The 23,864-nt window shown below is 60.4% G+C and overlaps 12 protein-coding genes across 12 annotated transcripts; 5 read left to right on the forward strand and 7 right to left on the reverse strand.

The window, feature by feature from the left end:
• Positions 1–336: 336 nt before the first annotated feature.
• SDRG_03176 (hypothetical protein) lies at positions 337–2,967 on the forward strand (the record flags this gene model as incomplete). Its single annotated transcript, XM_008608800.1, has 8 exons — positions 337–577; positions 621–803; positions 849–937; positions 993–1,391; positions 1,438–1,698; positions 1,749–2,129; positions 2,171–2,779; positions 2,830–2,967. 8 exons carry the CDS (start codon positions 337–339, stop codon positions 2,965–2,967), a joined length of 2,301 nt encoding a protein of 766 aa, XP_008607022.1.
• Positions 2,968–3,015: 48 nt separating this feature from the next.
• On the reverse strand, positions 3,016–3,755 carry SDRG_03177 (Ras-like protein Rab-6A; the record flags this gene model as incomplete). The annotated part of the gene is made up of 3 exons (XM_008608801.1): positions 3,016–3,083; positions 3,126–3,401; positions 3,455–3,755. The coding sequence occupies 3 exons, from the start codon at positions 3,753–3,755 to the stop codon at positions 3,016–3,018; spliced, it is 645 nt and encodes a 214-aa protein (XP_008607023.1).
• A 294-nt stretch (positions 3,756–4,049) lies between these two features.
• Positions 4,050–4,548, forward strand: SDRG_03178 (hypothetical protein). Its single transcript, XM_008608802.1, has one exon. It carries the CDS (start codon positions 4,132–4,134, stop codon positions 4,363–4,365), a length of 234 nt encoding a protein of 77 aa, XP_008607024.1. The 5' UTR covers positions 4,050–4,131; the 3' UTR covers positions 4,366–4,548.
• Positions 4,549–4,773: 225 nt separating this feature from the next.
• Positions 4,774–5,863, forward strand: SDRG_03179 (hypothetical protein). The gene is made up of 4 exons (XM_008608803.1): positions 4,774–5,053; positions 5,105–5,203; positions 5,249–5,347; positions 5,389–5,863. The coding sequence occupies exons 1-4, from the start codon at positions 4,859–4,861 to the stop codon at positions 5,530–5,532; spliced, it is 537 nt and encodes a 178-aa protein (XP_008607025.1). The 5' UTR covers positions 4,774–4,858; the 3' UTR covers positions 5,533–5,863.
• A 148-nt stretch (positions 5,864–6,011) lies between these two features.
• On the forward strand, positions 6,012–8,329 carry SDRG_03180 (hypothetical protein). Its single transcript, XM_008608804.1, has one exon. The coding sequence runs from the start codon at positions 6,093–6,095 to the stop codon at positions 8,172–8,174; it is 2,082 nt and encodes a 693-aa protein (XP_008607026.1). The 5' UTR covers positions 6,012–6,092; the 3' UTR covers positions 8,175–8,329.
• Positions 8,214–9,941, reverse strand: SDRG_03181 (hypothetical protein; the record flags this gene model as incomplete). The annotated part of the gene is made up of 1 exon (XM_008608805.1): positions 8,214–9,941. The coding sequence occupies one exon, from the start codon at positions 9,939–9,941 to the stop codon at positions 8,214–8,216; it is 1,728 nt and encodes a 575-aa protein (XP_008607027.1).
• Positions 9,942–10,371: 430 nt separating this feature from the next.
• On the reverse strand, positions 10,372–11,798 carry SDRG_03182 (hypothetical protein). Its single transcript, XM_008608806.1, has 5 exons — positions 11,459–11,798; positions 11,183–11,412; positions 10,975–11,133; positions 10,793–10,930; positions 10,372–10,750 (listed from the first exon to the last, which is right to left on the reverse strand). Exons 1-5 carry the CDS (start codon positions 11,768–11,770, stop codon positions 10,735–10,737), a joined length of 855 nt encoding a protein of 284 aa, XP_008607028.1. The 5' UTR covers positions 11,771–11,798; the 3' UTR covers positions 10,372–10,734.
• Positions 11,799–13,664: 1,866 nt separating this feature from the next.
• On the reverse strand, positions 13,665–17,771 carry SDRG_03183 (hypothetical protein). Its single transcript, XM_008608807.1, has 3 exons — positions 17,251–17,771; positions 14,164–17,206; positions 13,665–14,119 (listed from the first exon to the last, which is right to left on the reverse strand). The coding sequence occupies exons 1-3, from the start codon at positions 17,355–17,357 to the stop codon at positions 13,745–13,747; spliced, it is 3,525 nt and encodes a 1,174-aa protein (XP_008607029.1). The 5' UTR covers positions 17,358–17,771; the 3' UTR covers positions 13,665–13,744.
• Positions 17,772–18,180: 409 nt separating this feature from the next.
• Positions 18,181–19,707, forward strand: SDRG_03184 (hypothetical protein). Its single transcript, XM_008608808.1, has one exon. It carries the CDS (start codon positions 18,231–18,233, stop codon positions 19,650–19,652), a length of 1,422 nt encoding a protein of 473 aa, XP_008607030.1. The 5' UTR covers positions 18,181–18,230; the 3' UTR covers positions 19,653–19,707.
• Positions 19,708–19,869: 162 nt separating this feature from the next.
• SDRG_03185 (hypothetical protein) lies at positions 19,870–20,942 on the reverse strand. Its single transcript, XM_008608809.1, has 4 exons — positions 20,726–20,942; positions 20,600–20,678; positions 20,384–20,549; positions 19,870–20,341 (listed from the first exon to the last, which is right to left on the reverse strand). Exons 1-4 carry the CDS (start codon positions 20,899–20,901, stop codon positions 20,142–20,144), a joined length of 621 nt encoding a protein of 206 aa, XP_008607031.1. The 5' UTR covers positions 20,902–20,942; the 3' UTR covers positions 19,870–20,141.
• Positions 20,943–21,308: 366 nt separating this feature from the next.
• SDRG_03186 (hypothetical protein) lies at positions 21,309–22,326 on the reverse strand (the record flags this gene model as incomplete). The annotated part of the gene is made up of 5 exons (XM_008608810.1): positions 21,309–21,503; positions 21,551–21,777; positions 21,830–21,976; positions 22,025–22,084; positions 22,134–22,326. 5 exons carry the CDS (start codon positions 22,324–22,326, stop codon positions 21,309–21,311), a joined length of 822 nt encoding a protein of 273 aa, XP_008607032.1.
• Positions 22,327–22,411: 85 nt separating this feature from the next.
• SDRG_03187 (hypothetical protein) lies at positions 22,412–23,665 on the reverse strand (the record flags this gene model as incomplete). Its single annotated transcript, XM_008608811.1, has 1 exon — positions 22,412–23,665. The coding sequence occupies exon 1, from the start codon at positions 23,657–23,659 to the stop codon at positions 22,412–22,414; it is 1,248 nt and encodes a 415-aa protein (XP_008607033.1). The 5' UTR covers positions 23,660–23,665.
• Between the last annotated feature and the right edge of the window lie 199 nt (positions 23,666–23,864).

Consider the following 23,864-nt stretch of genomic DNA (forward strand, 5'->3'; position numbering starts at 1 on the left):
CCGGTAGGTGTGCTTGGGAGCGACGATGAACCGGTGCAACGTCGACGACCGGTATCTCGCTTCGGTATCTTTGAGGCCAACAGACTGTTCGCACGCGATTTCGCCCTTCGTGGCTCCCTTTCGCCTACTCTCGACACTGCCACCAGCCGCTACAACGCGTGCATGAGCCCGTGGTGCTACTCGGGCGCGCTGCCATGGCGTATACTTTCTCTTGTTGGCGATTGCGGGGACGCTGTGGCCGCCGAGTCTGTTTAAAACACGTAATATGTTTGAAACACAATGTGTTGGAAACCAAGATCGCGACGCGTCGGGAAAGGTCGCAGTGCTCGATTTGCGATGCGCTTCCAACATGCGCAGGCGGCGGTGAACCAGCACACGGAGATCGTGACGGCGTGTTGCTGGACGCCCGAGAACGACGTCGTCACGTGCAGCGACGACAACACCATCGTGCGCTGGCGCATGGACGGCGAAGTCGTCGGCAAGATTGCGTCCACCGACAACTTTGTCACGAGCGTCGACTGGATCCCGTCCGTGGGCAAGCAAGGCGGCGACCTCTTTGTCATTGGCTGCACCGACGGTGTCTCTGCAATGCTATGACGTGTCGCTCACGGTCACTGTAGGCTCGTTCCGGCTCATGTCCAAGAACGGCCGCGAAGAGAAAAAGGTCATTGCGTGCGAGGCCGGCGCGGTGGTCGCGCTGCAGTGGAACTACGATGGCACTGCGCTTGTGACCGTTGGCGAAGACGGCTCTGTCAAGGTGTACTCGCGCAGCGGCAATCTTCGGTCGACGCTCGCCAACACAGGTCCCATCAACGCTCTCTTTGCTTTACCGTGACATTGCACTGCAGGCACGGCCGTCTACGCCGTGTGCTGGGGCCCGGACAATGACCAAATCCTCTTTACCAACGGAAAGAATCTCGTCATCAAGACGATCCAGGTCGGTGTTGGACTAGTTTCCCACAACATCAGATCTAGCTCCACGAAAATCGTAGGTCGGGCGCAAGGACATCCAGTGGAAGGCGCACGACGGCATGATCATGTGCATCGACTGGAACCCGATCAACAACCGCGTGATTTCCGGCGGCGAAGACCGGATTTTTCGCGTCTGGGACGGCTTTGGTCGCCAACTGTACCAGAGTCCGGTCTGCGAACACGTCATCACGTCGATTGCGTGGAGCCCAAAGGGCGACATGTTTGCCGTCGGCGCCTACAACATGCTCCGGCTCTGCGATAAGACGGGGTGGTCGTACTGCCGTGAGCGCCCCAAGACCGGGTCGCTCATGGACATTGCGTGGGCGTCGGACGGCACGCAGCTCGTTGCGGCCGGTGGCAACGGCGCAACGCTCTTTGCCCAAGTCGTCGACCGGCATCTGCAATGGAACAAGATCGAGGTACGACGGCGTTTGCCTCTGAATTGCGTCCATGACGTGGCACCAGGTGACGCTCAAGGACCCGCGCAAGATTGTGGTGCACGATGTCATGAACGAGACGGTCGAGGAGCTCGATTTTGTGCGGGACCGCGTGATTGAAATGTCGCTGGGCTACGGCTTTCTGCTCGTCTGCACGGCGACGCAGTGCTTTATCTACAACTCGACCAACTGGAACACGCCGCATATCTTCGACTTGCGCGCGGCCGTCAACTTTATCATCCAAAGCGAGTGTCACTTTGTGACCGTCGACAACTTTAATGGTATTCAGGTAGTGGACACTATTGTCTGCGACGCTGTCGACGACGCTACCGGATGTAGGTCTACTCGTACGAAGGCCGGACGGTGAGCAACCCCAAGTTCTCGGGCATGCACGTCGAGTTCCTGAACCGCATGACGGTCTCGCTGAGCACGGACACGATCAGCATACTCGACCATGCAGACCGCAAGACGATTCGGTCCTTTGAGATTAACTCGGGCAAGGCCCTCCCGGTGGTGTTTCACCACTCGCTCGAGATTGCCGAGCTCGCGCTGAGTCACTATGGGCAGTCGAGTGACCGAAAGCTCTTCTTCATCGACACGAACCGCGACCTCCACCTCGCACGTGTGACGCACAAGGGCACGTTTAAGCTCCAGGCGCAAGTCGACACGGCAGCGTGGAACGACGCGTCCGAGATGCTGGTCGCGATCTCCGATGCCAAGGTGAGTATCAAGTTTGTATCAAGTTGGTTGCAATCGTGTAGGTGTTTTGCTGGCTGTACCCAAACATAGTCTACGTCGACCGGACTCTGCTCCCCGATGCCATTGAAGTCAAAGACGGCAATGACTTTATGAAGCTCGCACAAATCACGTCGTTTGTTGGTCCTCGCTTCACGGTGCGTCGCGCGGACGGCGCGATCCTCGCTGGTGCCGTCTCGCCGTACCCGACGGTGCTCTACGAGTTTACCGCGTCAAGCGAGTGGGACAAGGCCGTGCGTCTCTGCCGCTTTGTCAAGTCGCGCGCGCTCTGGACCACGGTCGCCGGCATGGCCCTCCACAAGCGGCATTTGGAGACAGCCGAGGTCGCGCTGGCCGCGATCGACTCGGTCGACAAGCTGCACTTTGTGCTCTATGTCAAGAATCTCGTGAGCGAAGCGCGGCGCATGGCCGAGCTCGCCTTGTACGGTGGCGCTATCGACGAGGCCGAGGGCATTTTGCTCCAAGCCAACCCATCGCCGCTCGTCTATCGTGCGATCAAGATGAACATTCGGCTCTTCCGGTGGGACCGAGCGCTCGACTTGGCCATCAAGCACACCACCGCGGCTGGCACGCATGTCGACACGGTGCTTGCCTACCGCCAGCGCTTCCTTGCGGTACGTCGTCCTTTCTACGCCGCATGCATGGGATCATCCGCATCGTCTAGGCCAACAAGATGGAGGAGACGGACAAGAAGTTTCTCCAGTACATGCAGCAGTTTCCAATCGAATGGGATAAGATCTCGGAGAAGAAGGTCCTCGAGCGCGAGCGCGAAGTGCAAGGTGGCGGCAGTCGGCGCAAATAGAGACGCTGGCGTCGGATGTAGGACATGCAGAATCTTAAGTTTGTATTCTTAGCAGCCGCACGTCTCGGCCGTCGACTCCTTGGGCGCGGGCGCTGCCGAGAGCTTGATATCAATCACTATTGGAGTGTGAGATCGATGAGCGAGAGGGAGGATCGTACGGTTGGCGTCGGTGGCCGCGGCCGGCGTTGTCTCCATGCCCGGCAAGACCGTCGCGAGCTTCCGGAAGAGCGCCTTGATGTTGTGGCCGGCCTTGGCGCTTGTCTCGATAAACATGACGTTCTCTTCTTTCGCCTTGTCGGCGCCCTCTTCTATTGACACCTGCCGGCGGTCCGCAATGTCTGTCTTGTTGCCGACAAGCATGATGACGACGTCTTGGCCGCGCTCGGCGCGGACGTCCTCGATCCACTTGCTCGTGTTGAGAAAGGACGCGCGGTCTAAACGCATCTTGAAGGTGAGAAAGGAACCGAAGCGATGGCAGAAGTCGTACTCGTAATGTCGTAGACGACGACGGCGACGGACGAGTCGCGAATGTAGCTCGGGATGAGGCTGCGGAAGCGCTCTTGGCCGGCCGTGTCCCAGAGCTGGAGGCGAACCGTGCGATCCTCGAGGTACATAGTTTTGCTCAGAAAGTCAATGCCGATCGTGGCCTGGTACGCGTTGTCAAAGGTGTCATACATGAAGCGCGTGATCATCGACGTCTTCCCGACGCCCTGGTCGCCGAGGAAGACGAGCTTGTACTTGGCGAGGGGCGCGATCGCGACCGGCGGCTTGGCCTCGCTGCTGCTCATGCTGCTGCTACCGACTGCTGAATTTGTGACGACCAACTTCTTTCTTAGCGCTACGCACGCGTCTGATTGGCCAAAATTCGTAGTCGACTACCCTCCTTTACCGTCCGAGTGTAGTCGCTCCGACACGAACGCGCTCAATGTACTCATGTACTATTATTATATAGCTCTTTTACTAATATACATGTAGACCGATGGAATCGCAGGCAAACACGGTACTTGAACCCACGGCGCTTGACGGCTGCGGCACCGATCCACGCGATGTGCAATGTCGCCGCCCTGTCTACGCGTCCACGTGGTGTGCAAAGTGCTTCTAACGCATGCGAGTGCACCTCGTTACAAGAACCAGAAAGGCCAACGCTCGGTTGCGCGATTTAGCATGAAGCTCGGCGAGTACTTGGCCAAGAAGAAGTGGCACATTCTCTTCTTGACGCAGGGCTTGACGCTCTCAAGCATCTACGCCCACCGCTTTGGCTTCCTCGATGGCCTCATTAGCTCGCTCGACGCCGTCTTGACGGGCGAGCCGGCGCCGTTGCAGCCCGCCAAGCCGATGCCAGTGCCCATCTGGAAGCAACTTGCGACCAAGGCGCAAGAGACCAAGTCCGACAAGTAGATTCTAGTGCGAGAGAGGTTTCGCGTGTCGACCAACGTCATACACTCTGTGTTCGAAAACCACCAAGGATGGCTTCACGACCAATATCGATGCGGCGTCCATTCAGACTAGGTCGCTTCGCTTCGAGGACAGACAAAAGTAACAACGACCAACAACAACTCTACGTCAAACGACAGTTGCTAGCGTCGTCATGGCGTCCCGTCCATGCGCCGACGGTTGTCACAACCTGCGGCGATCCCCACCATGGTTCGTGTGGCATGGGCTGGTCTGCCCAGCACCAACCCGGCCACTGGGTGCGTTGACTGTCAAAGCTGCGCGCTCAGGCACCTAAAGAGCACCTGCACCCACCATGCTCAACGACGCTGGCTTTCCGCTTCGCTAGGGATTCAAAGAACGGCATGACGATCGTCGATGCACGGTGTGTCATGCGTGTCGCCGCGCACTGATTGGCGCAGGCTACGGCGGCGTCATTTTCGAATCGGCCTTGTCGAGGATGCCACCCAAAGCGCAACCAAAGGCGTCCTTCTACGCCTCGCTGCCACGCTTTGACGTGCACAACAACGAGGAGCGGCCGACGCGATTGCAGCAAGAGCGACTCGCGTGGGAGCTCGTCGAGGCGGCGACGACCGGTAATCTGAAGCAGCTGCTCGAGGCCGTGCAACACCGCGCCGACCTCGACTGTCGCTATGTACGTCGACAGTAGTATGGCTCGGCTTTGTGTCAAAATCGACGGAATTAGAATGGCTGCACACCTCTCTACTACGCAGCCAAGCACGGCTTTACGCCGCTCGTGCGGTGCCTCCTCTCGTACGGCGCGCGGGTCGAGACACGCAACCTCGTACACGCCTCCTGGTCTCGGCGCCGCTCACTGATACACGAGTAGAAAGCACGCACGGCGCTCATGATTGCAGCGAGCCGAGGCCATTTCGAGACGGTCCTCGCGCTTCTCCACGCCGGCGCCAAGCCCACGACAAAGGACGCGGTACAATATTGCGCCATCACCAGAATGCGAACGGATGCTAGGCGGGCGAGACGGCGCGGCTCTTGGCGCTGCGAAACGGCCATCCGGACGTCGTCGACGCCCTCGACATGCATGCGCACCCGGCCATGACGCGCGCGGCGACCATCGCGTTGAAGCTCCAGCGCCTGCACCAGAGTGGACGCTAATTCTACCGTAGGTTACGAAAATAAGAAAAATATAAATCGAACAAGTGCGCATCTCGCCGCCTTGCTACGGACCCACCCGGTTATACACGCAGCGATGAAGCGTCGCCATGTCGTCTCGCCATGTGCTTGCCGATGCGCTCAGTCCATACGAGTACTGCAGCCTCGTTCGCAGTCGCGGTGATTCCGGAGACCGTCCAGCACGTCCGTCCAGCGATGCACCAGAACCAGTGCGATACCAGAGCTCGTTTAGTAGAAACAGAGCTCGTCTAGTAGATTCAATTGCCGTAGTGTACTGGCGTTGGTGGTGCGGTTGGCGCCAAATCGGCAAATTGGGTGATTTTAGCCATCGAACAACACCAGCATACAAACCGCCAATTGGTTGATCGATCGCAACCGGATCCGGATGGCGGCATTTCTATATCTTGGTATCTTACAGAGGCGCCTAGTTGTTCCATACGCTGGCCAATCACAGCGGAGGCGGATCTTCGGGCTGGTACTGGTCCAAGTTCCCAATTGTCGTCGGAAGAGCCACCACGGCGCAGCCGGTGCACTTGACATAGATGGCCCACGTGTACGCCGCCTACCACCACCGCCACAGCAGCAAGCTCGACGACGCGCAGACGCACCCGACTGCATGCACGAGCAGCACGCGCAGCGAGGCGAGCGCGCCGGACCACGACGCACTCGCCCACTGGAAAGACGCGATGACGAGCGACGAAGTGCGCACGGGCGGCTTTAGCTACAAGGACGCGCTCTTGCAAGCCAAGTGGCCGCCACTGCCGGCCGACGATGCAAGCACCGACAGCGCGGACGAGAAGGCATCGACGCTCTCCCGTAGCAGCAGCTGCGACACGAGCACGACGATCAGCAACGGCTGCTGCAGCGACTCGGACACGCCGATCGGGCACGACAACAATGGCGCGTGCGTCGCGCCACCCCGCAAGCACAAGGAGAGAGCCACCGCCGCCATCATAACTGCATCGCCGCCACCGTCACCAGCAACGACGACGACGACAACAACGCGGAGGCTCAAGGTCGCGGGCCCGCGCATTCACACGAGCATCATCCGCGGCGCGATCGCCCACGCCGCTTCGCAAGGCGTCTTGTCCAAGAGCACGAAGCGCGAGATGCGGCAGTCGATCTTGCGCGGCGAGACCAACTCAATCTTAGAAAACCTCCGGCGCGAGTGCCATTTGCAGCCGATGGTGACGCCGTCGCCGTCCCCGCCGCCCACCGAGTACGAACTGCGCAACTCGAACGGACTACTCAAGTGCCTCAACACGCTCGGGCCGGTCCAGGACAGCGAGAGCTTGACAAGCAAGCACGTCGTGCTGCTCGAGATGGACCGCATCATCGATAAGTGGATGGCCGGGCGACACGCGGCCCTGTACGTCGGCGGTAGCTGGTACCTCAAGGTCGACACGAAAGACTCGGACTTGGACATCGTCGTCGTCGTGCCCAATGCAGTGACGCTCCATGCGTTTTGCACCGAGCTGCCGACGGTCCTACACCAAACGAGCGGGATCGTCGACGTTGTCTGCATGGAAGACGCGTACGTGCCGACGATCACGTTCAAGTTCCATCGAGTCAAGGTCGACCTCCTCTTTGCGCGCTTCACGCAGCCGAGCGTGCCCAAGCATTTGCCGATCCACAGCGACCACATCCTCGCCAACATGGACGTCAACTCGGTGCGGTCGCTCTCCGTACCGCGCACCGCGTCGCTCATCCTCGAGCTCGTACCGCACCCGGGCACGTTCCGCACGTGCCTCCGCGCCGTGCGTCTCTGGGCCAAACGACGCGGGCTCTACTCGAACAAGGTCGGCTTCCTCGGCGGCATCTCGTGGACAGTACTTGTCGCGTTCGTGTGCCAAATGTTCCCGAACGCAGTCGCCGCCTCCGTGTACCACCACTTTTTCTCGGTGCTCTCGTCGTGGAAGTGGCCGACACCGATCATGCTCGCGAAACCCTATGACGCAGGGTTAGGGTTTCCGCAGTGGAGTCCGACCGCCAACGTCCACGAGCGCGCGCATGCGATGCCGATCATTACGCCCGGGTACCCGGCCATGAACTCGGCCGCGAACGTGACGTACTCGACCTTGCGCGTACTCAAGGAAGAGTTTACGCGCGCAAAGTTGATTCTCGACGACATGCAGCTCAAGGCGCTCACGAGTCCGCTGGCGTGGACGCAGCTCTTTGCGCCGTCGGACTTTGCCGTGCGGTATGACCACTATGTGCAGCTGCGGCTCAAGGGCTCGTCCGGCTTCTTTGCCTACAGCAGCTTTGTGGCGTCGCGGCTCCGGCGACTCGTCGACATTCTGCAGCACACGGCGACGGTCCTCACCGTGCACCCGTTCCCGACGCTACTACAGCCGTCGTCGTCCGAGGGAAGCTACTTTGTGGGCTTTGAAATGGCCCACGACGCCAACAGTAGCGCGGCCTCGAGCCTCGTTGCACCCGTCATCAACTACTTTTTGGCCACCGAGATGCACCGGATGCCGTTCGACGGCGCGGTCGACATTGCGTACGTGCCGTGGTCGGCGCTCCCGGACGGGATCTTCCCGCACGGGAAGGACTGGGCGGCCGGCGACCGGGCCAAGTACATGCTCAGCCGCGCCCACAACCTGCACATGGCCGGGCACTAGCCTCTGTTTTGATTCCACTAAATACACATATCCATTGGGTTAGAGCTCGCTCAGCGGACGCTTCTTGGCGTTGAAGGACGACGCGTCGTCCTTCTCGTCGAGGTCGTCGAGGTCGTCGAGGCCCGTAAAGTCGGCAAAGTCGTCCATGTTGTTGCTCGTGTTCTCCTTGGCGCTGGGTTTCTTGTCGTCAAGAAGCTGCTTTGTAAACTGACCTCGGTCCGGCGCCTTGCCTTGCGCCGGCGGCCCTCGCGGCTGCTGCTGTGGCGGTTGCTGTTGCGGCGGCGGCTGCAACGACTGCTGCAACGACTGCTGTTGCTGCTGTTGTTGCTGGTGTTGTTGCTGGTGTTGGTGCTGTTGGTGCTGCTGCTGGTGCTGCTGTTGGTGCTGTTGTTGTTGCTGCGGCGGATGTTGTTGCTGCTGCTGCTGCTGCTGTGGCAGGCCCAGGGGCGGACCACTGGCCTGCGTCGGTGTGCCAGCTTTTTGCTGTGAGACTTCTTGGACCTTGCGGATGAGCGGCAGAATGCTCTCGCGAATGAACGCCTCGACCGACATGATGACTGAGAAGTCGCGGGGTTGCGCCGCCGTCTCTTGGGTTTCGTTGAGGACGACCATGGCGTAATGGATGTTCTGCTTCATGCTCTCGGCCTTGGTGGACTGCATGCTCGCCGTTGACTGCGACGCCATGCAGAGGATCTGGTACGCCTTCTTGAGGTGGTTGCTATGCGCGTCCTTGAGCTCGGCGACCTTGGCCCAATACGCGGTTGCGTTCTGTGGCGGCGTCGGCGGCGGCCGGCGGTCGTAGTTCGTCGCCGTCGTTGGTGTGCTCTCGCCGTTCGTGGTGGGACTCGGGTGGTACGGTCGCTGCTGCGGCGGGTACGACGGCGGGTACATGGGGGCCGACTGCGGCGGCTGCAGCTGCTTCTTGTAGTGGCACAGTTCTTGCTGCAAATCGTAAATCATCGTGCGCTGGCTCCACATGATGTCGACGAGCTTCTGGATCGGCTGGTACTGCATGCGCGCGCAAAACTCTTGGTACGAGAGCGTGTTAGGCGGGACGTACGTGCCGGACGATGTCGACCGGTAGTCCATCATGCCGCCGGGCGACGGGGCGCCGTACGGGGCGGGCGGGCGCTGGGGCTGCCCAACCGGCGTCGCGCCGCCCGAGCCCATCTCGCGGCCCTGCGGCGGCGTCCCGTACATCTGCTGGCTCACGTCGAGGCGCTTGATCTCGGCGGCCGCGACCTGCGCATACTCGTCGCGCGTCGGCGCGCGCTGAAAGATCTCGCGCTCGAGGTTCGCCGCCATGCGTTGCAACGTCGCGTCGTCCGCGTTGCTGCCGTGGAGCTGCTTGTAGCGCATGAACAGCGCGTGCATGATGCTGCGGCGCACGTTCGGATCCGGCGCGTTCGGGCCCATGGCGTGTGGCCCTGTCGGCGCCTGCGCAGGCGGCATGCCAGCGTACGCCGGGCGTTGCATGCTGACGTTGCCGGCCATGGGCGCGGGCGCGTTCGGTGGCGCGTTGGGCGCACCCGGCGCGGAGTAGGTAGGCGGCCCCGCACTCGGCTGCGGACTCGGCTTGGTGTTGAGGCCATTGGGCGGAATGCTCACGGGCGCCGGCGCTGCCTTTTTCTTGGCGCCGGCCGAGGTCGCGCGCGCGGCCTTCGGCGCCTTGGGCGTCGCCGCGCGGGGCGCACCCGTCTTGGCCTGCTTCTTGGGCGGACCCTCGGCCTTCATCATGGTCGCGCTGCTGGGCACGGCGTCGGACATGGTACACGGAGGTAGCGCCGCGGATTGCGCTCCAAATCGTCTAGTCACCCTCTCTCACGTGTTCAACCCGCCGATGGACCTCTCAGAACTTATATTTTCAAATGGCTAACGCAGCAGCACGCGCCGAGATGCAACAACATGCGACGACGGCCATCGCCTCGACGTTGCCCGCGTACAACGTACACGACAACCACATCCAAGCGCTGGACCGGTGCTTCTGTCATGCTGGCGCTGTCGGTGGTGGCAGGAAACGCTCGAGACGAATCCATGGTCGCCGTCTGGCACGACCCGAGCCATCCTGGCCATCCATGCTGTTGGCTGCTGGACTGTTCCTGCACACGTGGCGCCTTGGTCACAATGTACCGTGCTTTCTTGGTGGTGCGCCATCGAGTACGCCTTCTGTGATGTCGATGGCGCACATCAACATAGTCCGCAGAAGGGCGGAAGGTCCAGCACCAGCATTTGCCGCACTGGCGCGCTAGCCACCTACGACCATGCGACCATGGGGTCTCCGTGTGGCCAGCAATGCTGTCATAGACCCGGAGAGCTCGTTCGTCCTTCGTTGCTCACTCTCAGCGGCTCGTCGTCGTCGACTGCAGGACGATCGCAAAGATCGCAGATATCACTTTCGTATTGACTAAGACACTGTATGTGTGTGAGAACCTGCGAGAATCGATACGACTGATGGTCCACAACGCTATCCGGACCCTTTGAGAACGCATACGAGGCGCCGGAACGTTCCAGCCAACCAACTTCGATCGCAAACCTCCCAGATATAATATTTCCCGAGACTTTATAGTGCAGCCAGCCTACGCAAAAATGACGTGGCAAGATGGCAAGAAAGGTCCGACCTTGCGCGGTGGGCAGCCTGGAGCGTCTGGAGCTGCTGCACAAAGGCCGCATCGACGCTGTACGCGCGAAGTGCGGCCAACAAGAGAGCGCCGTCGCCAAGGTGTTTCGCTGCCTTGTGGTTGGCACGCGCATGGATCCTAGAATCATGTAGACCTCATAGACAGGTGGCAGATCGTTGTACGCCTTTGTCCACGCGCGCTTGTCGTCCGCCGAGTCGGCTTTGCCGAGCTTCTTTGCGTCGTTTGTTGCTTCTTCAATCGCTGCGGCGATCGTATCGAGGGTCTCGGCGACGAGCAGCAGCACTTGTTCTTTCGTCAGCGTCGGTGGCACGTCCACGGCTCTACACATCGCAATGGTTGACGGTTTGGATCCAGGAAGAAAGGACAGACGCATAGCTCGTAGCGCGGAGACGGTTCAGACATGCCATGACGTTGCTGTCGGCGCCAAAGGCGGCGATGGCGCGATCCACCTCGCTCGCCGCGCACGCGAACGAAGCAAACACGGTGGCCTTGGCCTCGTCGCGGGCGAGTGCGTATCGGGTCGTGATCGCCTCGAGTAGCTGCGCTTCCGTCAATGCGTTCTCATCGCGCAGCTCGTGCTCCCATGCGGTAACGCACGCCTAATGCTTGAGGTGTCGCAAGCGACCAGGGCCTGCACATGCGTACCTCGGTCGCCTCGTAGGCCGCGGCGAGGGCATCCAGCACCGCAAGCAGGCGGTCGAGATCCATCGGCTCGTTGTCTTTTGGCACCTCTTCGCATGGAATTGCGCTGTCCAAATCGCCGTGGGGTAGCGCCGTTGAGTACACCTTGGCCGCGCCCACGGCGGTGAGGCCTGCGCCAATGAGAAGGCCGGCGACGACGACGCTGCCAGTACGATGGGGTACGTCCATCGGCCGCGTCACCGTCCATTTTCCAGGGATAGCCGATGCGCCTGCCATGGCCCGGGCCAAGCGCCCGAGCATGCGTCGTGGTGCCATACTGCTGGTGTGTGCTATCCGGATACCGTATCCGGAAATCGATGGGCGTGGCGATCTTTCATGCGGTCCATCGCCGAGCTGCTTCGAGCCAGCCACAGCAGGCGACGAGATGCGCGCTGGGATCACCTCGAGTAGGAACGAGAGGAGCTTCTCGAGCCACTGTGCGCGGTAGTCCGAACAAATAGTATTGTCACCCTCCTACTGCAGTTTAGGCTTATTATCGATCCGCAACCGTCGTCCGCCATCCAGTACAAGTACAAAGTTCATGTCCAGCCCGATGCGACAAGTAGAAAAGACTATAGAATCTATCTATTAATTGAATAACGACTTTTTTGCGCGAAGCGCGGCACGAGCGCAGCGGGCCCGTGCGTTAGCACGGTAGGGCAAAAGGAAGTCTCAACAAGGTGTTCCGGCGTGCGTCCGGAAGGGTCGAATTCGGTTAAGTACGAGTGGCAGGTCAATGTCGTGATTTTTGACTTGGTGTTTGTAACAACGTTACAAAGTGCGGAAGCGTACTTAACCGAACAGCGCGCAGCGCGCCACGAGCGAAGCGAGTCGACCCGGTAGCGACACGTGCATGTGCCATCGATGCGCGCAGCGCCAATCCAGAGTGTAGCGAGTGGATAGGGTATTGATGGGTCCTGCACGATAGCTGTACTACGCGTGGTGTTAGATCATTGTGTTCGATCGTGAAGATAGGATTGTATCTGTATGTTGCGTTTGCTTTGGAGGTTTCTATCGCAATCCGCGCGTCAAGCACAGAATAGGAGACTCGGCCATGGAGAGGCCGAGCGTGTCGGGGCGCAGCGCGTGCGGTAGTCGCAGCAGCGCCATGCTGCGAGCGCAGCGGCAGTAGCGACTCCGATCGAGTTGGCCAAGGAGCTCAAGCGGAAGATCACCGCGAGGCAGAGGCGACGGCAGCGAACCAAGGCGTCGACCGTGACCGCCACTGCACCTCCAGGCGAAGCGCTCGCGTGCAGTGGCCGCGCCCGTCACAGTAGAATCGCTGGGCCTGCAAATCCGAGAAGCGATTCTTTCAACCACCTCATGAACGTTATCCATCCTGCAATGTTGATCAAGCTGCTGTGGCCTCTATGCACGAAGCGTCTGCTATGCAGTACTGGACCCGAGTGCCGAAACGATGCGAAGGTTGAAGCGGCTAAGAAAGAGCCCTTCCCGGCGACGGCTCTAACAATAACAACCCACATCTAAGCGAGATCGGGACGATGCACCAACATCACCAAACAATGGAAAATGAATTTGACGTTGATACCACTGGAGCCCTACAAAGAATCCACCAGGTGCACCGTAGCACAGCGGAGGTTGCACCGCAGTGTCGTTTCCGGGTGACGGCCGGTAGCGGCCCGCCTGGCACCGCAACGAAGCGGAGGTCGCATCCGTCGCACACGTCCGTCACACATTCGCCATGTGAATGCATGTTTGCAGTAGGAAGGGTGCGTTGGACGTGCATAGTACAAGAGCCCGTGAGGGTGGAAGGCATTCACACTGTCCAAGCTACGACACAGACATACCGCTAGGTTGCACGTGGCCCCAAAACCAAATTGGAATCAAAAAGCTCGATGGCACTCTGTACAAACCTTCTACAGTGCAGTGGTTTGATTCGTGTAGAATCTACACGAATCAAACCACTGCGCAGAAAAACCGCTGGATGGCCCACCGGCACTATGCCACCGCAACCAGAAAGACCAACCACACCCTGCCCCAAGAAAACCCGAGGTTTGGGGCAGGTACGTTGAAACTCAATGCACATGACCCCGTCCACCGACGAGTCCAAACTACGTCACACGTAGTACACGATCCCTCCGCTAGATTGCACGCTACCCCAATGCAAAACCTCAACCAAAGAGCTCGACCAAAACCTGCCCCAAGAAAACACGAGGTTAACCCTAGTCTAGTGGTTAAATGGTTACTGTTTTAGAAAGTGCGGACGATGAAGCGGCCAACTTGCCTTGACTAGAAAGCAATCTGCAGCGCCTGCAAGTCCTGCTGGATGCTCCACCACTCGTAGCGCACATGGAGGTCATGCACCGCCATCGCCTCGAGCTGCACCATGGGCTGCACGGGCGTCCGCAGCTCGAATTCGCCGCAGCGCAACACTGAGAGGTCGTGCGCCGGCTTGAGCTTGGCGTAAAACCGCTTGGCGTGCAAGACGATTTGCGTGCGCTGACTGGCGGCGTTGAGAACACAGGCGCGCCACGCGTCGATATGAAATTGCATCTGTGGCGACGGTGCGTCAAAGAGGCCTGGCGTCGTGTTGCTAAAGAAGGCGAGCTCCGTGCCAAGCGCGACGACCGTCGCTTCATGGGTTGTCCGTGACGGTCCCGACACCTAACCCTCGTCATGAGACACATTGCACCCGAGAAGACAACTACATGGAGCAGGTGCCACGCCACGTCGCCCGACGCATAGACTTCAACTTGGGCCGTGCCGTCGTCGACCAGACACCGGGTGCTGCATAGTACGACGACATCACGCACCAGACTCGGGCACGGCGCCAAATCTTCTTGGGCGTGGCGCAACGACCCGTGGCTGTCCCGGACAACGACGCGGTGACACCGCGCGCATTGCAGCTTCAGCGTCGCATACGAGATGTGACAGACAGTCCCAATGTGCTCGTAGTAGCGTCGATCGGCGACAGCGACTTGGTAGAGCTCCAAGAGCAGCTTGCGCGGTACGGGCGGCGCGGACGGCACTTCGGTCGAATGCACTACTGCCACACGCGTCGTGTGCAGCATGGCAAAGTACGGCTTGAACGAGAGCCGGCGAATGTGCATCTTGATGCGGGAAAACGTCACGACCGCGCCCGGGCACAGGCCGGACGGGTACGCGTGGCGCCCGACGTTCCACGTAATGTCGACCACGTCGCGCGACGTAAGGTCTTGCAAATGAACGCGGATGAGCGCATCGTCCTGGCCCCGAAGCACGTCCTTGTGGTACGTCATTTGCACCGAGACAACGCGTCCGAGCAGCGTCACAATCACGTCCTTGTGCGCGCTGGGCAGCGCGAGGTACTCGGTGATGGGCGCGTTGCTCGGCTGATGCACGAGCGGCACGACGCAGAACTCTTTGGGATACCGCGTCGGCTCGAACGACGCCAAGAGACCATAGAGGAGCTGGATCTCACGCCACTGTCGCGCGGGTAGCATCTTGGTGGCCACCGTGAGTGTCGAAGGAAGGGTATTCGCGTCCGACTTGGCCATATGTGCACCCTCAAGGCGAACGCCGTGGATCGCTGTGAATGGTGACGCGTGGTACGTCACGAGAGAGAGCACTTCATTCGGACGTTGAGCGAGGGCAGCCAGCACCGCGTCGACGGCCAGCGCGTCGTCGTCCGAGAGGCTCACCAAGTAGCTTGGTAGCTGCGCCACAACACGATGCAACTCGAGTGCACCCCGGGCCGCTGGGAGAGTGAACGCCACCTCGCGGCTTTTCGTGAGCGTCGCACGGTCCAGTTGCCACACGGCGCCCCGGGCACCGAGGTGCCACGGCAACTTTGGGACAAGGACGTCGACCATGCGCGGGTGTGACGGCGTCGAAACGTCGACTCCATGCACGAGGTGACCAGTGTCGTGGATGATTTGAACGTGCTCGACAAGCAGTAGCAGCGGTGACGGTATCGGTGCGCTGGCGTCGTTGTCGTTGTCGTTGGGCGTCAATGGCAGTAGGTCCTCGACCGCGACCGCGAGATGGACGGCGTACGTCACGTCATCCCGGACAAAGAGCCCGGGTGTCCCGACCCCGCCACCACCGACGCGGTGCACGCACAGTTGGTACTTGCGAAGTTGGTAGAGCGTCGCTATCGAGACATGCGTCGTCGGTGGAGAAGACTGCAAGAGCACGAGCGGGATCGATCCTGTGCGGTCGGCAAATGCACATGACGCCGTGGCTGCACACCCCGTGACGCACCCAAGTGCGAGGAACGGTGCCAGGACATCGTCGACGTCGGACGAGAGCACGTCGCGTTGGGCCGTCAGCGCCACCTCAACGAGGTCAGCGATGCTGATGGCGGTGCGCAGTGGTCGAGCAGGTGCACGGCTGCTGAAGCAATCTATCTCGTGCTGTAAAAAGGACGCGGCAAGCGTCGGGAGGGCTGCCGTCCATTCAATGCCTTGGCGCGCAGCAACGGCGCGCAAGAGCTCGCGCTTGCGCCACACGGCGGGGTCGCCTTTGGCCAACGCCAAGAGGTGCCACGCCGGCGGCAACAACACCTCGGACGCGGGCCGACGACCACCAAACTTGTCCAACAATTGTGTGAGGAGCTTGGTCAGTGCTGCGACCGTCGTCAGCGGCAGTTGGTGCAATGCGAGCGACGACTTTTTGAGGTATACGGTCGGCTGCAAGAGCCGCGTGGGCGCTGCCGAGACGCCATCGACGAGGAGCGTGCTCCTCGCGCAGAGACCGAGCGTTCCTGGTGCCGTCACGTGGGCATTGTACACGACAACGGTGGCCCCGACGCGAAGCGCGCACAGTGGTGGAAAGTGCATGCACTGGAGTGTGTATCGGTGGCTGAGCTCCAACGTGTCGGGGCCGAGGTACCGCGTGATGACGCCGCGGACATGGCGACTGCTGCCGACGTCCGAGTCGAGAACGGTTGTGGCAACCTCGAGTGGCGGCAACGACGTCGGGATCGGTGGCAGTCGCCACACAAAAGACGTCGGCGTCGTCTGCAGCATGTAGAGACCGTGCTCCTTGGCAAAAATCTTGATCGTGTCCGTGATGACAAGGTCCATCCCGGGCACCAAGCACGGATGCACATGGACCGCGTCGCCCGTCACAAGCACCGATGCCGACTGCCGGGCACCGACGTGCGCACACTCGATCTCAGCGAAGAAGTACGACTTGAGGACGGGCGAAAACGCCTTGAGACGCCCACGAACCATGTACGAGCGCCCTTTAGCAGTGCCGACGTCGGACGTGGCGGCGAGCGCTGTCGCTAGCGGCGCAGGGCCGCCGTACGTTGGTGGCATCTGGCGCGGGTAGCACCGATGAAAGAGGTCGTCCCAGTCAAAGCGTGGCGACTGCCACGCCGGTGGCGCCTTGCGCGGCACGATCGTGTACGCGGTGACGTCGATGTGACCTTGCAGGCTTGTGTGGACATATGTCCACGCCGTGACCAGCACGCACTGCCCGAGCGCATTGGGATCGAGCGTGGCCAAAGTCACGCGCAGACGAGCGCTAGCGTCCTGGAGGCAGAGCTGGTTGTGGCGCGACTCGAGGTACCCAAGCAGGAAGGCGTTCCCGCTAACGTTGGGGGCCACCAGCACGTGGGCAGGTTCGCTCGCAAAGACGCACGTACAGCTTGCGAGCGTATCCGATGAGCAGCACCCGCTCGTCAAGCGCCATCCCAAGGCAGGCATGCGGAGCTCCTTGGTCGCGACACGGGCCAGGTCGCTTAGCGGAACCATCTCGTAGCCGCTAGCATCAGCGTGGGCATCGGTGCATGCAAGCCAGATGTGTACCTATCGATGGCCTCCATGACGGTGCGAACTACGGCGTCCATGTCGACGTCGTCCGACGGCGGCGAGGCCAGCAGCGCGGCCACGCGGGCGCGGGTGTCCTCGGCCATGCCACCAGCAACGCACTTAACGTAGCTGTTCGGTTAAGGTGCGGAAAAAGCCCGGGAAGCTCAACACAACCGGAATCCGGATACAGTGGTCGTCATGACCTCGGTTCGAGCTCTCGCCACATTGCAGTCTGCGCTTGGCACTGCTGCGTAGCTGCTGCTACTGTCAGTCGTGACCTCACACGCTCAAGCTGGCCTTGATTGTTCGTAGCGGCCAACCGAGAGGCTCTGCTCAGCAATAGATCGTCGATGGCTCTTCTGCGTCAGACGATGGCTTCGACCCAGCTTCGACCGGCGCGCGATAACGTCGAGTTGGTCGAGTTGGCCTTGCATTACAGTGCATTGCAACAGCAAGCAGCTGGCGACAATGTCCACCGCGACGAGTGGCTCGGGTGTCGCGGTGACATAGACCAGGACCTCAACATATCTGCCAAATTGACGACGGCCGCTACGCTCGATCGCCAGCTGCGACTTGCTTGGGGTGCATCGTCGAGCGACTCGATGCACGACCCTTTGGGACGCGGTACTCTTGAACGGGGCGAACTCAGGTCCTGGTTCATACGGCAGCCCAAGCTGCGCCGCGTTCGGCGTGCCGTACTACCGACGATGCTGCAACGATCGTGGGTCGGCTGGTGGCTGCAAAAATACGTGGCAGCCGCACGTCCATGCAATGGCATCAGGATAGGCGCAGTCTGTTGCGTAGACACCTCTGTAACTGGATAAATGGCGCCCTTTCTGGCGGCAGAGGGCTGTATCAACCTCTAAGAACGCATATTGCTAGGTGTAGGTGTCGAGATGGCCTTTTCATTGGTCCGTCCCTGTCTTTGCGGCGAGGGACGCCCAAGGTGGTGATCGGCATTTGGCAATTTGCAAAAGATGAAGGTTGTCGTCGTCGGGTCTGGCATTGGCGGTATCTCGGCCGCCTACCACCTCGCCAAGGACGAGCACGAGGTCATTCTGGTCGACCGCGAAAACTACGTCGGCGGCCACACGTACGCGATCGAAGTCGATGGCGAGTCGGTGGACCTCGGCTTTATGATGTTTGGCGATTCGAACCCGAACATCAAGCAATGGTTCAAGGACTTTGGCGTCACAAAGGAGGACGGCACGACGTACAAGCGCATCCCGATGTCGCTCTCGGTCGACTCGGACGTGCCCGGCGACATGCAGTTCTCGTCGCGCAAGCCGTTTGCGTCGCTCCTCGAGCTCTTCTCGCTCAAGAAGTGGCGTGTCATCTACGACATTTACCAGTTTACTGTCGACCTCCTCACGATGCCCGTCAAGTCGAACGTCTCGACCGCCGAGTGGGCCAAGAGCAGCAAGTACTCGGAGGCGTTCTTCCGCCACTACTACCTCCCGTTCGTCGCGATCCTCTGGACCGTCCCCAAGCACGACGTCATGGCGCTTCCCGCGTCGCAGTTTCTCCGCTGCCTCAAGACGCACTCGAACTCGCTCTACATTCCGCTCTGGCAGGTGATCATGGGCGCGATTGGCCGCCGCATGGACCGCCCCAAGCACCTCTGGTGGTACATTGGCTCGGCGTACAAGGCGCCGTTCCTCAAGTTTTTCACCGAGCACAAGGGCGTCGTCAAGACAAACGCCAAGGTTGTTGCGGTCGAGCAGGGCGGCAAGAGCGTGACGCTCGAAGACGGCGAGCGCATCGAATGCGACCATGTGGTGCTCGCTTGCCACGCTGAGGAGAGCGCGGCGCTCATGCCGTGGTCGACCAAGAACAACAACTTGATGGACTACTACTTCCACAAGAGCCACATGTATGTGCACCGCGACGCTAGCTTCCTCTCGAACGACAAGAAGGCGTGGTCCAGCTGGAACGTGCGCATCACGGAAAACGACGACTACATCCTCACGTACTGGATGAACCGCATCCAGCACCTCAAGACGACCCAGGACGTGTTTGTGACGATCACGCCCGGTGGCTACAAGGGCAAGACGCCGGCCAAGGACCTTCTCATTATGGACTTTCCTTGGGACCACCCGCGCCGCCTCGCCGACTGCATTCCCCAGGACGACATTCTCCAGGAGGAAGGCATTACGCTCTCGGGCGCGTGGCTCGGCCGCGGCTTCCATGAAGACGGCTTTGTCGCTGGTCGCCGTGCTGCGTTCATCGTCAAGGATAAGGCGCACACCAAGACCGTCTTGTACGAAGACCCGGCCAACATTGCGACGCCGCCGGTCCCGCCCTTTGGCATGCCCCTTAGCGTATCGATGTTCTTTGCGTCGGTCGCGGCTGGCGCGGCTTTTGGCGCCTTCAAGGTCGCCGAGCGCTATCTCAAGTAAAATGCGTACTAGTAAATAGAAAGTGCAATGTGAACGATGCGCTGTGCGCGTGCCACGTCATTGTTCGAATTTGCCAATGAGGAGGCTTGGCGACTGGCGTCAGCAGTCGGATGGTGACGTACGATGATGATGGCAAGCGCCGACGATGGCGGTATGGGGCAGCTGCTGTCTTCCAAGCGGCTTGCCAACGCCGCCACCCGGCAGCGTAAACACATCGAGCAACATTCAGAAGGTTGAACCCACACAGGGCAGGTACGCTGCTTCTCGAATTCTCCACATAAGCTCTACTTTGCTTGGACTTGAACGACCTCGGAGCACTGCGGTCGGGCTCGCAAGCGATCCATGGTGGCGTTGATGCTGCTTGGATCCCAAGCTGAGGGGTCGACGTGCTGCGATGTCCAAGCCTTCCAGCTGAAGGGTGACAGAATGGACACAATACAAGTTAGCACGAAGGCGCCCGCGTAGAAGCTTCGAGGCTAGATGCTTCGCTCAGCCTTGGACGAGCTTGTGCTTGAGAAGGCTGCGCATGACGCTTGGGCTAAAGTTGGGCAAGAGACGCAGCGTCTCGGCGTCCCCAATGTGCTTGGCACCACGGATCTCGTGCCGGCACGCGGCGTCGCCGCAGTTGCACGAAAACTTCTCGTCCATGTCCCACTCGGTCGTGTCGTAGTCAAATGTGATGTGGTCGCCTAACACGGGCATGAGTCGCCTTGCACAGGAGGTCGGTGTACCCTTGGCAATCGGCTTGATCGCGACGAGCGTCACAGTCGGGTCCGACTCGGACATGAGGAACGAGGCGTTCGGGTTGCAGTGGTGGTTGGCGTACTGCATGCCGCCAAAGATCTCGACGTGCTTGTCCAGCGCCATTTGAATCGTAAAGCGCGTCGGCGTCGAGTACTAGATGTAGATCTGGTAAGGATCTGGTGGCCATTGCATAAAGAGCCTACCACCGTGCCGACGGTCGAGCCAATGCGGTCGTCGACCTTGAGGTCCTTAGCGGCAATGCACGAGCTGTAGCCAGGCGACCTAGCCAGCACCGAGTGAGGAGCCGCATGAAGTGCACGATGACGTACAAGGTCCGGACAAAGTACGTGTCGGTCGCGTTCTGTGGCGACGCCGGGTCCACTTGGCGCAGCGCGACAATGCTGGGGTGCGTCGAGAAGGCGCGGGCGGTGGCCGGCCGGCGGAGGGTGCGGAAGAGGATGCTCATTGTGGTGGTAGGGAATTGAAATCTGACGACGGCGCGCATGCGAGCGAGGTCGGTGTCAAGTCAACACCCGCACACCCAGCTGGCAACCTCCAGCCTCGGCTGACTCGGCCACATCCGGATAACGCGCCAATCACGTCCCGGAACGCTTGAATGTCATCGGAACTGGCCAATCAGCGCGCCGAAGCAAGATCCGCGCCTGGCGATGTTGGGCGTTGGCGGCCTTACCGCGACGACGTAATGGACAAGGTTCAACAGCAATCAGATTCCCATCGACACTCAAGTGCACCTATTGATCGACACTGTAGCTCTGGCCAACCGAAAGATCGATTGGCATCTCTAGAATCTGGTAGCTGCATTCTAGTCTAGTTTGGCACCCAAACTACAGTCGGATACGCCCAGCTGCATGTGCCATGCGCAACAGGCGAAATATCTGAGCGCTGTTTGCTTTACTTGTACGTCACTTGAACGATCTCGCGAATGTTGGAGCGACAGTCGTTGCCGTTCCAGACCGTCGTCGCTACCATGTCGCCTTCGCGCGCCACGAGGTCCTTGAAGTGGTGGACGCTGCCGCCCGTGCCAAAGTAGTACGTCTTGGCCGCCACGAGCGCGACGCCGGACCGCTTCAAGTGACGCTTGATCATCTACAGATGCTACGCTATCATCTTCACCAAGGATGCGCATGTCGTACGGCCAAGAGAGAAATCGTCACGTCCTCCGTGTAGAGCGTCTCGGCGGTCAAGACGAGGTCGTATGATGCATCTTCGTTGGCCGCCATGGCCTCCGAGACATTGGCCCAGTCGCCCGAGTAGAAGGACGCGTGATGGAGTCGGTCGCCGGCGCAGCGCATTGTGTTCGGGATCGTTGCGAGCTCGATGACCTCGCTGTTGTAGTCGGAGAAGAGCACATGCGACGCGCCTAGTTTGCATGCCACACGTCTCGGCGTCGACAAAATCTAGCGCGGACGTACCTTGCTGAAGCGCAAAGATGCCGGGGAGGCCGTGGCCGCAGCCCAATTCCATGACCCGGAGCCCGCAGGCGCCGATCGGAAAGTCCGCCTGGTGCTGCTGGAGGTACTCGATGAGGTCGATCGAGCACTCCCAGAGCTTGAAGCCGCCTACATTCGAGCGCAGTGAGTACGCAGACGCTGCACGACACCGACGACCTTCGTAGACGCCGGTCTCGAGATCGTGGGTCGTCAAGAGCTTTTGCAGCGCGCCCGTGTCTACGGCCATACACTTGAGCTACTTGGACGCTGTCGGTAGGTGGTGTACTTTGCACAAAGAGCGGATGCTGCTGGTTGACGACGGCCAGGTCGGCGCCGCCGACGGTCACGGGCATAAAGTAGTCGTCGCACACCTGCAGCGAGCTCTCCGTGTGGAGCTTGGCCGGCCGCTTGGCGATCGGCGGAGGCGCGGGCGCTGCGCTGGTCGCCTCGGCGGTCTCGTCAAAGTTGAAGCGGAACATGCTCTCGCCGCCACGCACCAACGCCGCAAAAGGCTCAAATACTGTATTGTTCTAAATAGTGTACTCTAGTCGGTGCGCCGACTAACTAGGAGGGAATCCCGATAAGGGCAAACACCGTGGTTTGGCCGACAACGCTGCAGTAGACATGTACGTCCATCGGGTGCGACGTGTCGGTCAGCGACCGCAAGAGCGCTTCAACAATCACCTTGTACTCGAGGCCATTCTCCGACGTCGGCGCAGCCACGAGCGACGCTGGAATATGCCCCAAGAGCCGCTCAATCGCCACGTCATGCGCGTGGACTTGGGCGCAGACACCGTGCACGTCCACGAGCTCCAGTACGAACGACTTGTATCGCCACACATCCCGCGGTTTTCCTTCGCACTCGTGCACACAGGAGCCATAGAGGCGCGGGTATACCTCCAGCGGCGCCTCGGGCAACGTCGTCTCGCAGTGGACGCAGTACTTTTCAATGAGCTGGCACGCGCTTTCGCGTTCCCACGCAAACGGCAATATGACGTGGCGGATGCCCACGCGTCGGAGAATGACGTGGCCGTTGAGTTCGGCGTCACTCGCGTCGTGGAAGCTATCAAACTCGAGAGAACTGGACGTGGAGGCGCCACTCTCGGGTACGTCGACCAGGTACTCGAGACGGGACTCGCCGGTCGTGTTGGCCACGAGGCACTGCCGTGACGCGTCGAACGTGACGATGAGGTGCGTCACCCGCGCCGGCACATCGAACCGAAGCGATCGAAACGGCATTAGGTCGTTCGATAAATGGAGCAACATGCCGTCTTCCGGGCCGCTATAGAGCATGACGTAGCTTTGCGGCGCAGGCGGCAAGCACGGGCGCAGTTGGCACACGACGTGCGCAAGCATGTTCTCGCGCAAGTCCTTGATCGCAATCTCGGGAATGTTGACGTGGCCAAAGCTGCGGCCCGACGCCTCGAGTTGCCGCGTCCACTCGAGGAGTGGGAGGAGGGTGCAAAAGGACGGCGACTCGGCGCGATGCGGATCCAAAAACTGGTTGTGCCGCATGAGCGCGACGACCGAGGACGACCGCGTCAAGTGCCCTTCGACGACACCGCGAAAGCACTTGACGCGGAGGTTGCGAAAGGCGGCAATGTCGCCGGCCATGAGCTTCGCGACCAGTGGCGCTTCGGCGGCCCATACATGGAGCTTGAAGTACGCAACGCTTTGGTCGCCGACCCACAGAATCGTGTGTGGCTTGGCTTTGAGGCTCGTGTGTTGCACTTGGTGCACATACGTGACGACGTGGCCGAGTCGCTTGGGTGGCAGCGCGGCTAGGTCGGCAAGACTCGACGGCGCCGACATGACCTTTGTTCCAACTCGAAAAACCAATCATTGGCCGCACATGGTGCAAAACGATAGCGATTGGATAAAAAGCGGCCAATCCAATGGAAGTCAGCATTCGAATTTCGCGTGGCCGTTCTGCGTCCTTCACCGAGTGCGAAGGACGGCAGCAGCGCCGCAGCCCGACGCTTCATGGCGACGTAGCATGCAGCTTGCCAGGACGAGC

This window comes from Saprolegnia diclina (genome assembly GCF_000281045.1).
Source record: "Saprolegnia diclina VS20 unplaced genomic scaffold supercont1.7, whole genome shotgun sequence".
In the NCBI taxonomy this organism is placed as follows: domain Eukaryota; phylum Oomycota; class Saprolegniomycetes; order Saprolegniales; family Saprolegniaceae; genus Saprolegnia; species Saprolegnia diclina.

Coding starts and splice junctions, on each gene's coding strand:
- SDRG_03179 (XM_008608803.1), top strand. CDS start 4,859: ATGCCACCCAAAGCGCAACCAAAGGCGTCCTTCTACGCCTCGCTGCCA. Junction 5,054..5,104: donor CCGACCTCGACTGTCGCTAT/GTACGTCGACAG, acceptor CGACGGAATTAG/AATGGCTGCACACCTCTCTA. Junction 5,204..5,248: donor GGGTCGAGACACGCAACCTC/GTACACGCCTCC, acceptor ATACACGAGTAG/AAAGCACGCACGGCGCTCAT.
- SDRG_03185 (XM_008608809.1), bottom strand. CDS start 20,901: ATGCGCGCCGTCGTCAGATTTCAATTCCCTACCACCACAATGAGCATC. Junction 20,679..20,725: donor ACGTACTTTGTCCGGACCTT/GTACGTCATCGT, acceptor GGTGCTGGCTAG/GTCGCCTGGCTACAGCTCGT. Junction 20,342..20,383: donor GATCAAGCCGATTGCCAAGG/GTACACCGACCT, acceptor TGCCCGTGTTAG/GCGACCACATCACATTTGAC.
- SDRG_03180 (XM_008608804.1), top strand. CDS start 6,093: ATGGCCCACGTGTACGCCGCCTACCACCACCGCCACAGCAGCAAGCTC.
- SDRG_03182 (XM_008608806.1), bottom strand. CDS start 11,770: ATGGCACCACGACGCATGCTCGGGCGCTTGGCCCGGGCCATGGCAGGC. Junction 11,413..11,458: donor CGGCCTACGAGGCGACCGAG/GTACGCATGTGC, acceptor CTCAAGCATTAG/GCGTGCGTTACCGCATGGGA. Junction 10,931..10,974: donor AAGCGCGCGTGGACAAAGGC/GTACAACGATCT, acceptor ACATGATTCTAG/GATCCATGCGCGTGCCAACC.
- SDRG_03183 (XM_008608807.1), bottom strand. CDS start 17,357: ATGGCCGAGGACACCCGCGCCCGCGTGGCCGCGCTGCTGGCCTCGCCG. Junction 17,207..17,250: donor GTCATGGAGGCCATCGATAG/GTACACATCTGG, acceptor CGCTGATGCTAG/CGGCTACGAGATGGTTCCGC. Junction 14,120..14,163: donor TGGCGTGGCACCTGCTCCAT/GTAGTTGTCTTC, acceptor GACGAGGGTTAG/GTGTCGGGACCGTCACGGAC.
- SDRG_03178 (XM_008608802.1), top strand. CDS start 4,132: ATGAAGCTCGGCGAGTACTTGGCCAAGAAGAAGTGGCACATTCTCTTC.
- SDRG_03184 (XM_008608808.1), top strand. CDS start 18,231: ATGAAGGTTGTCGTCGTCGGGTCTGGCATTGGCGGTATCTCGGCCGCC.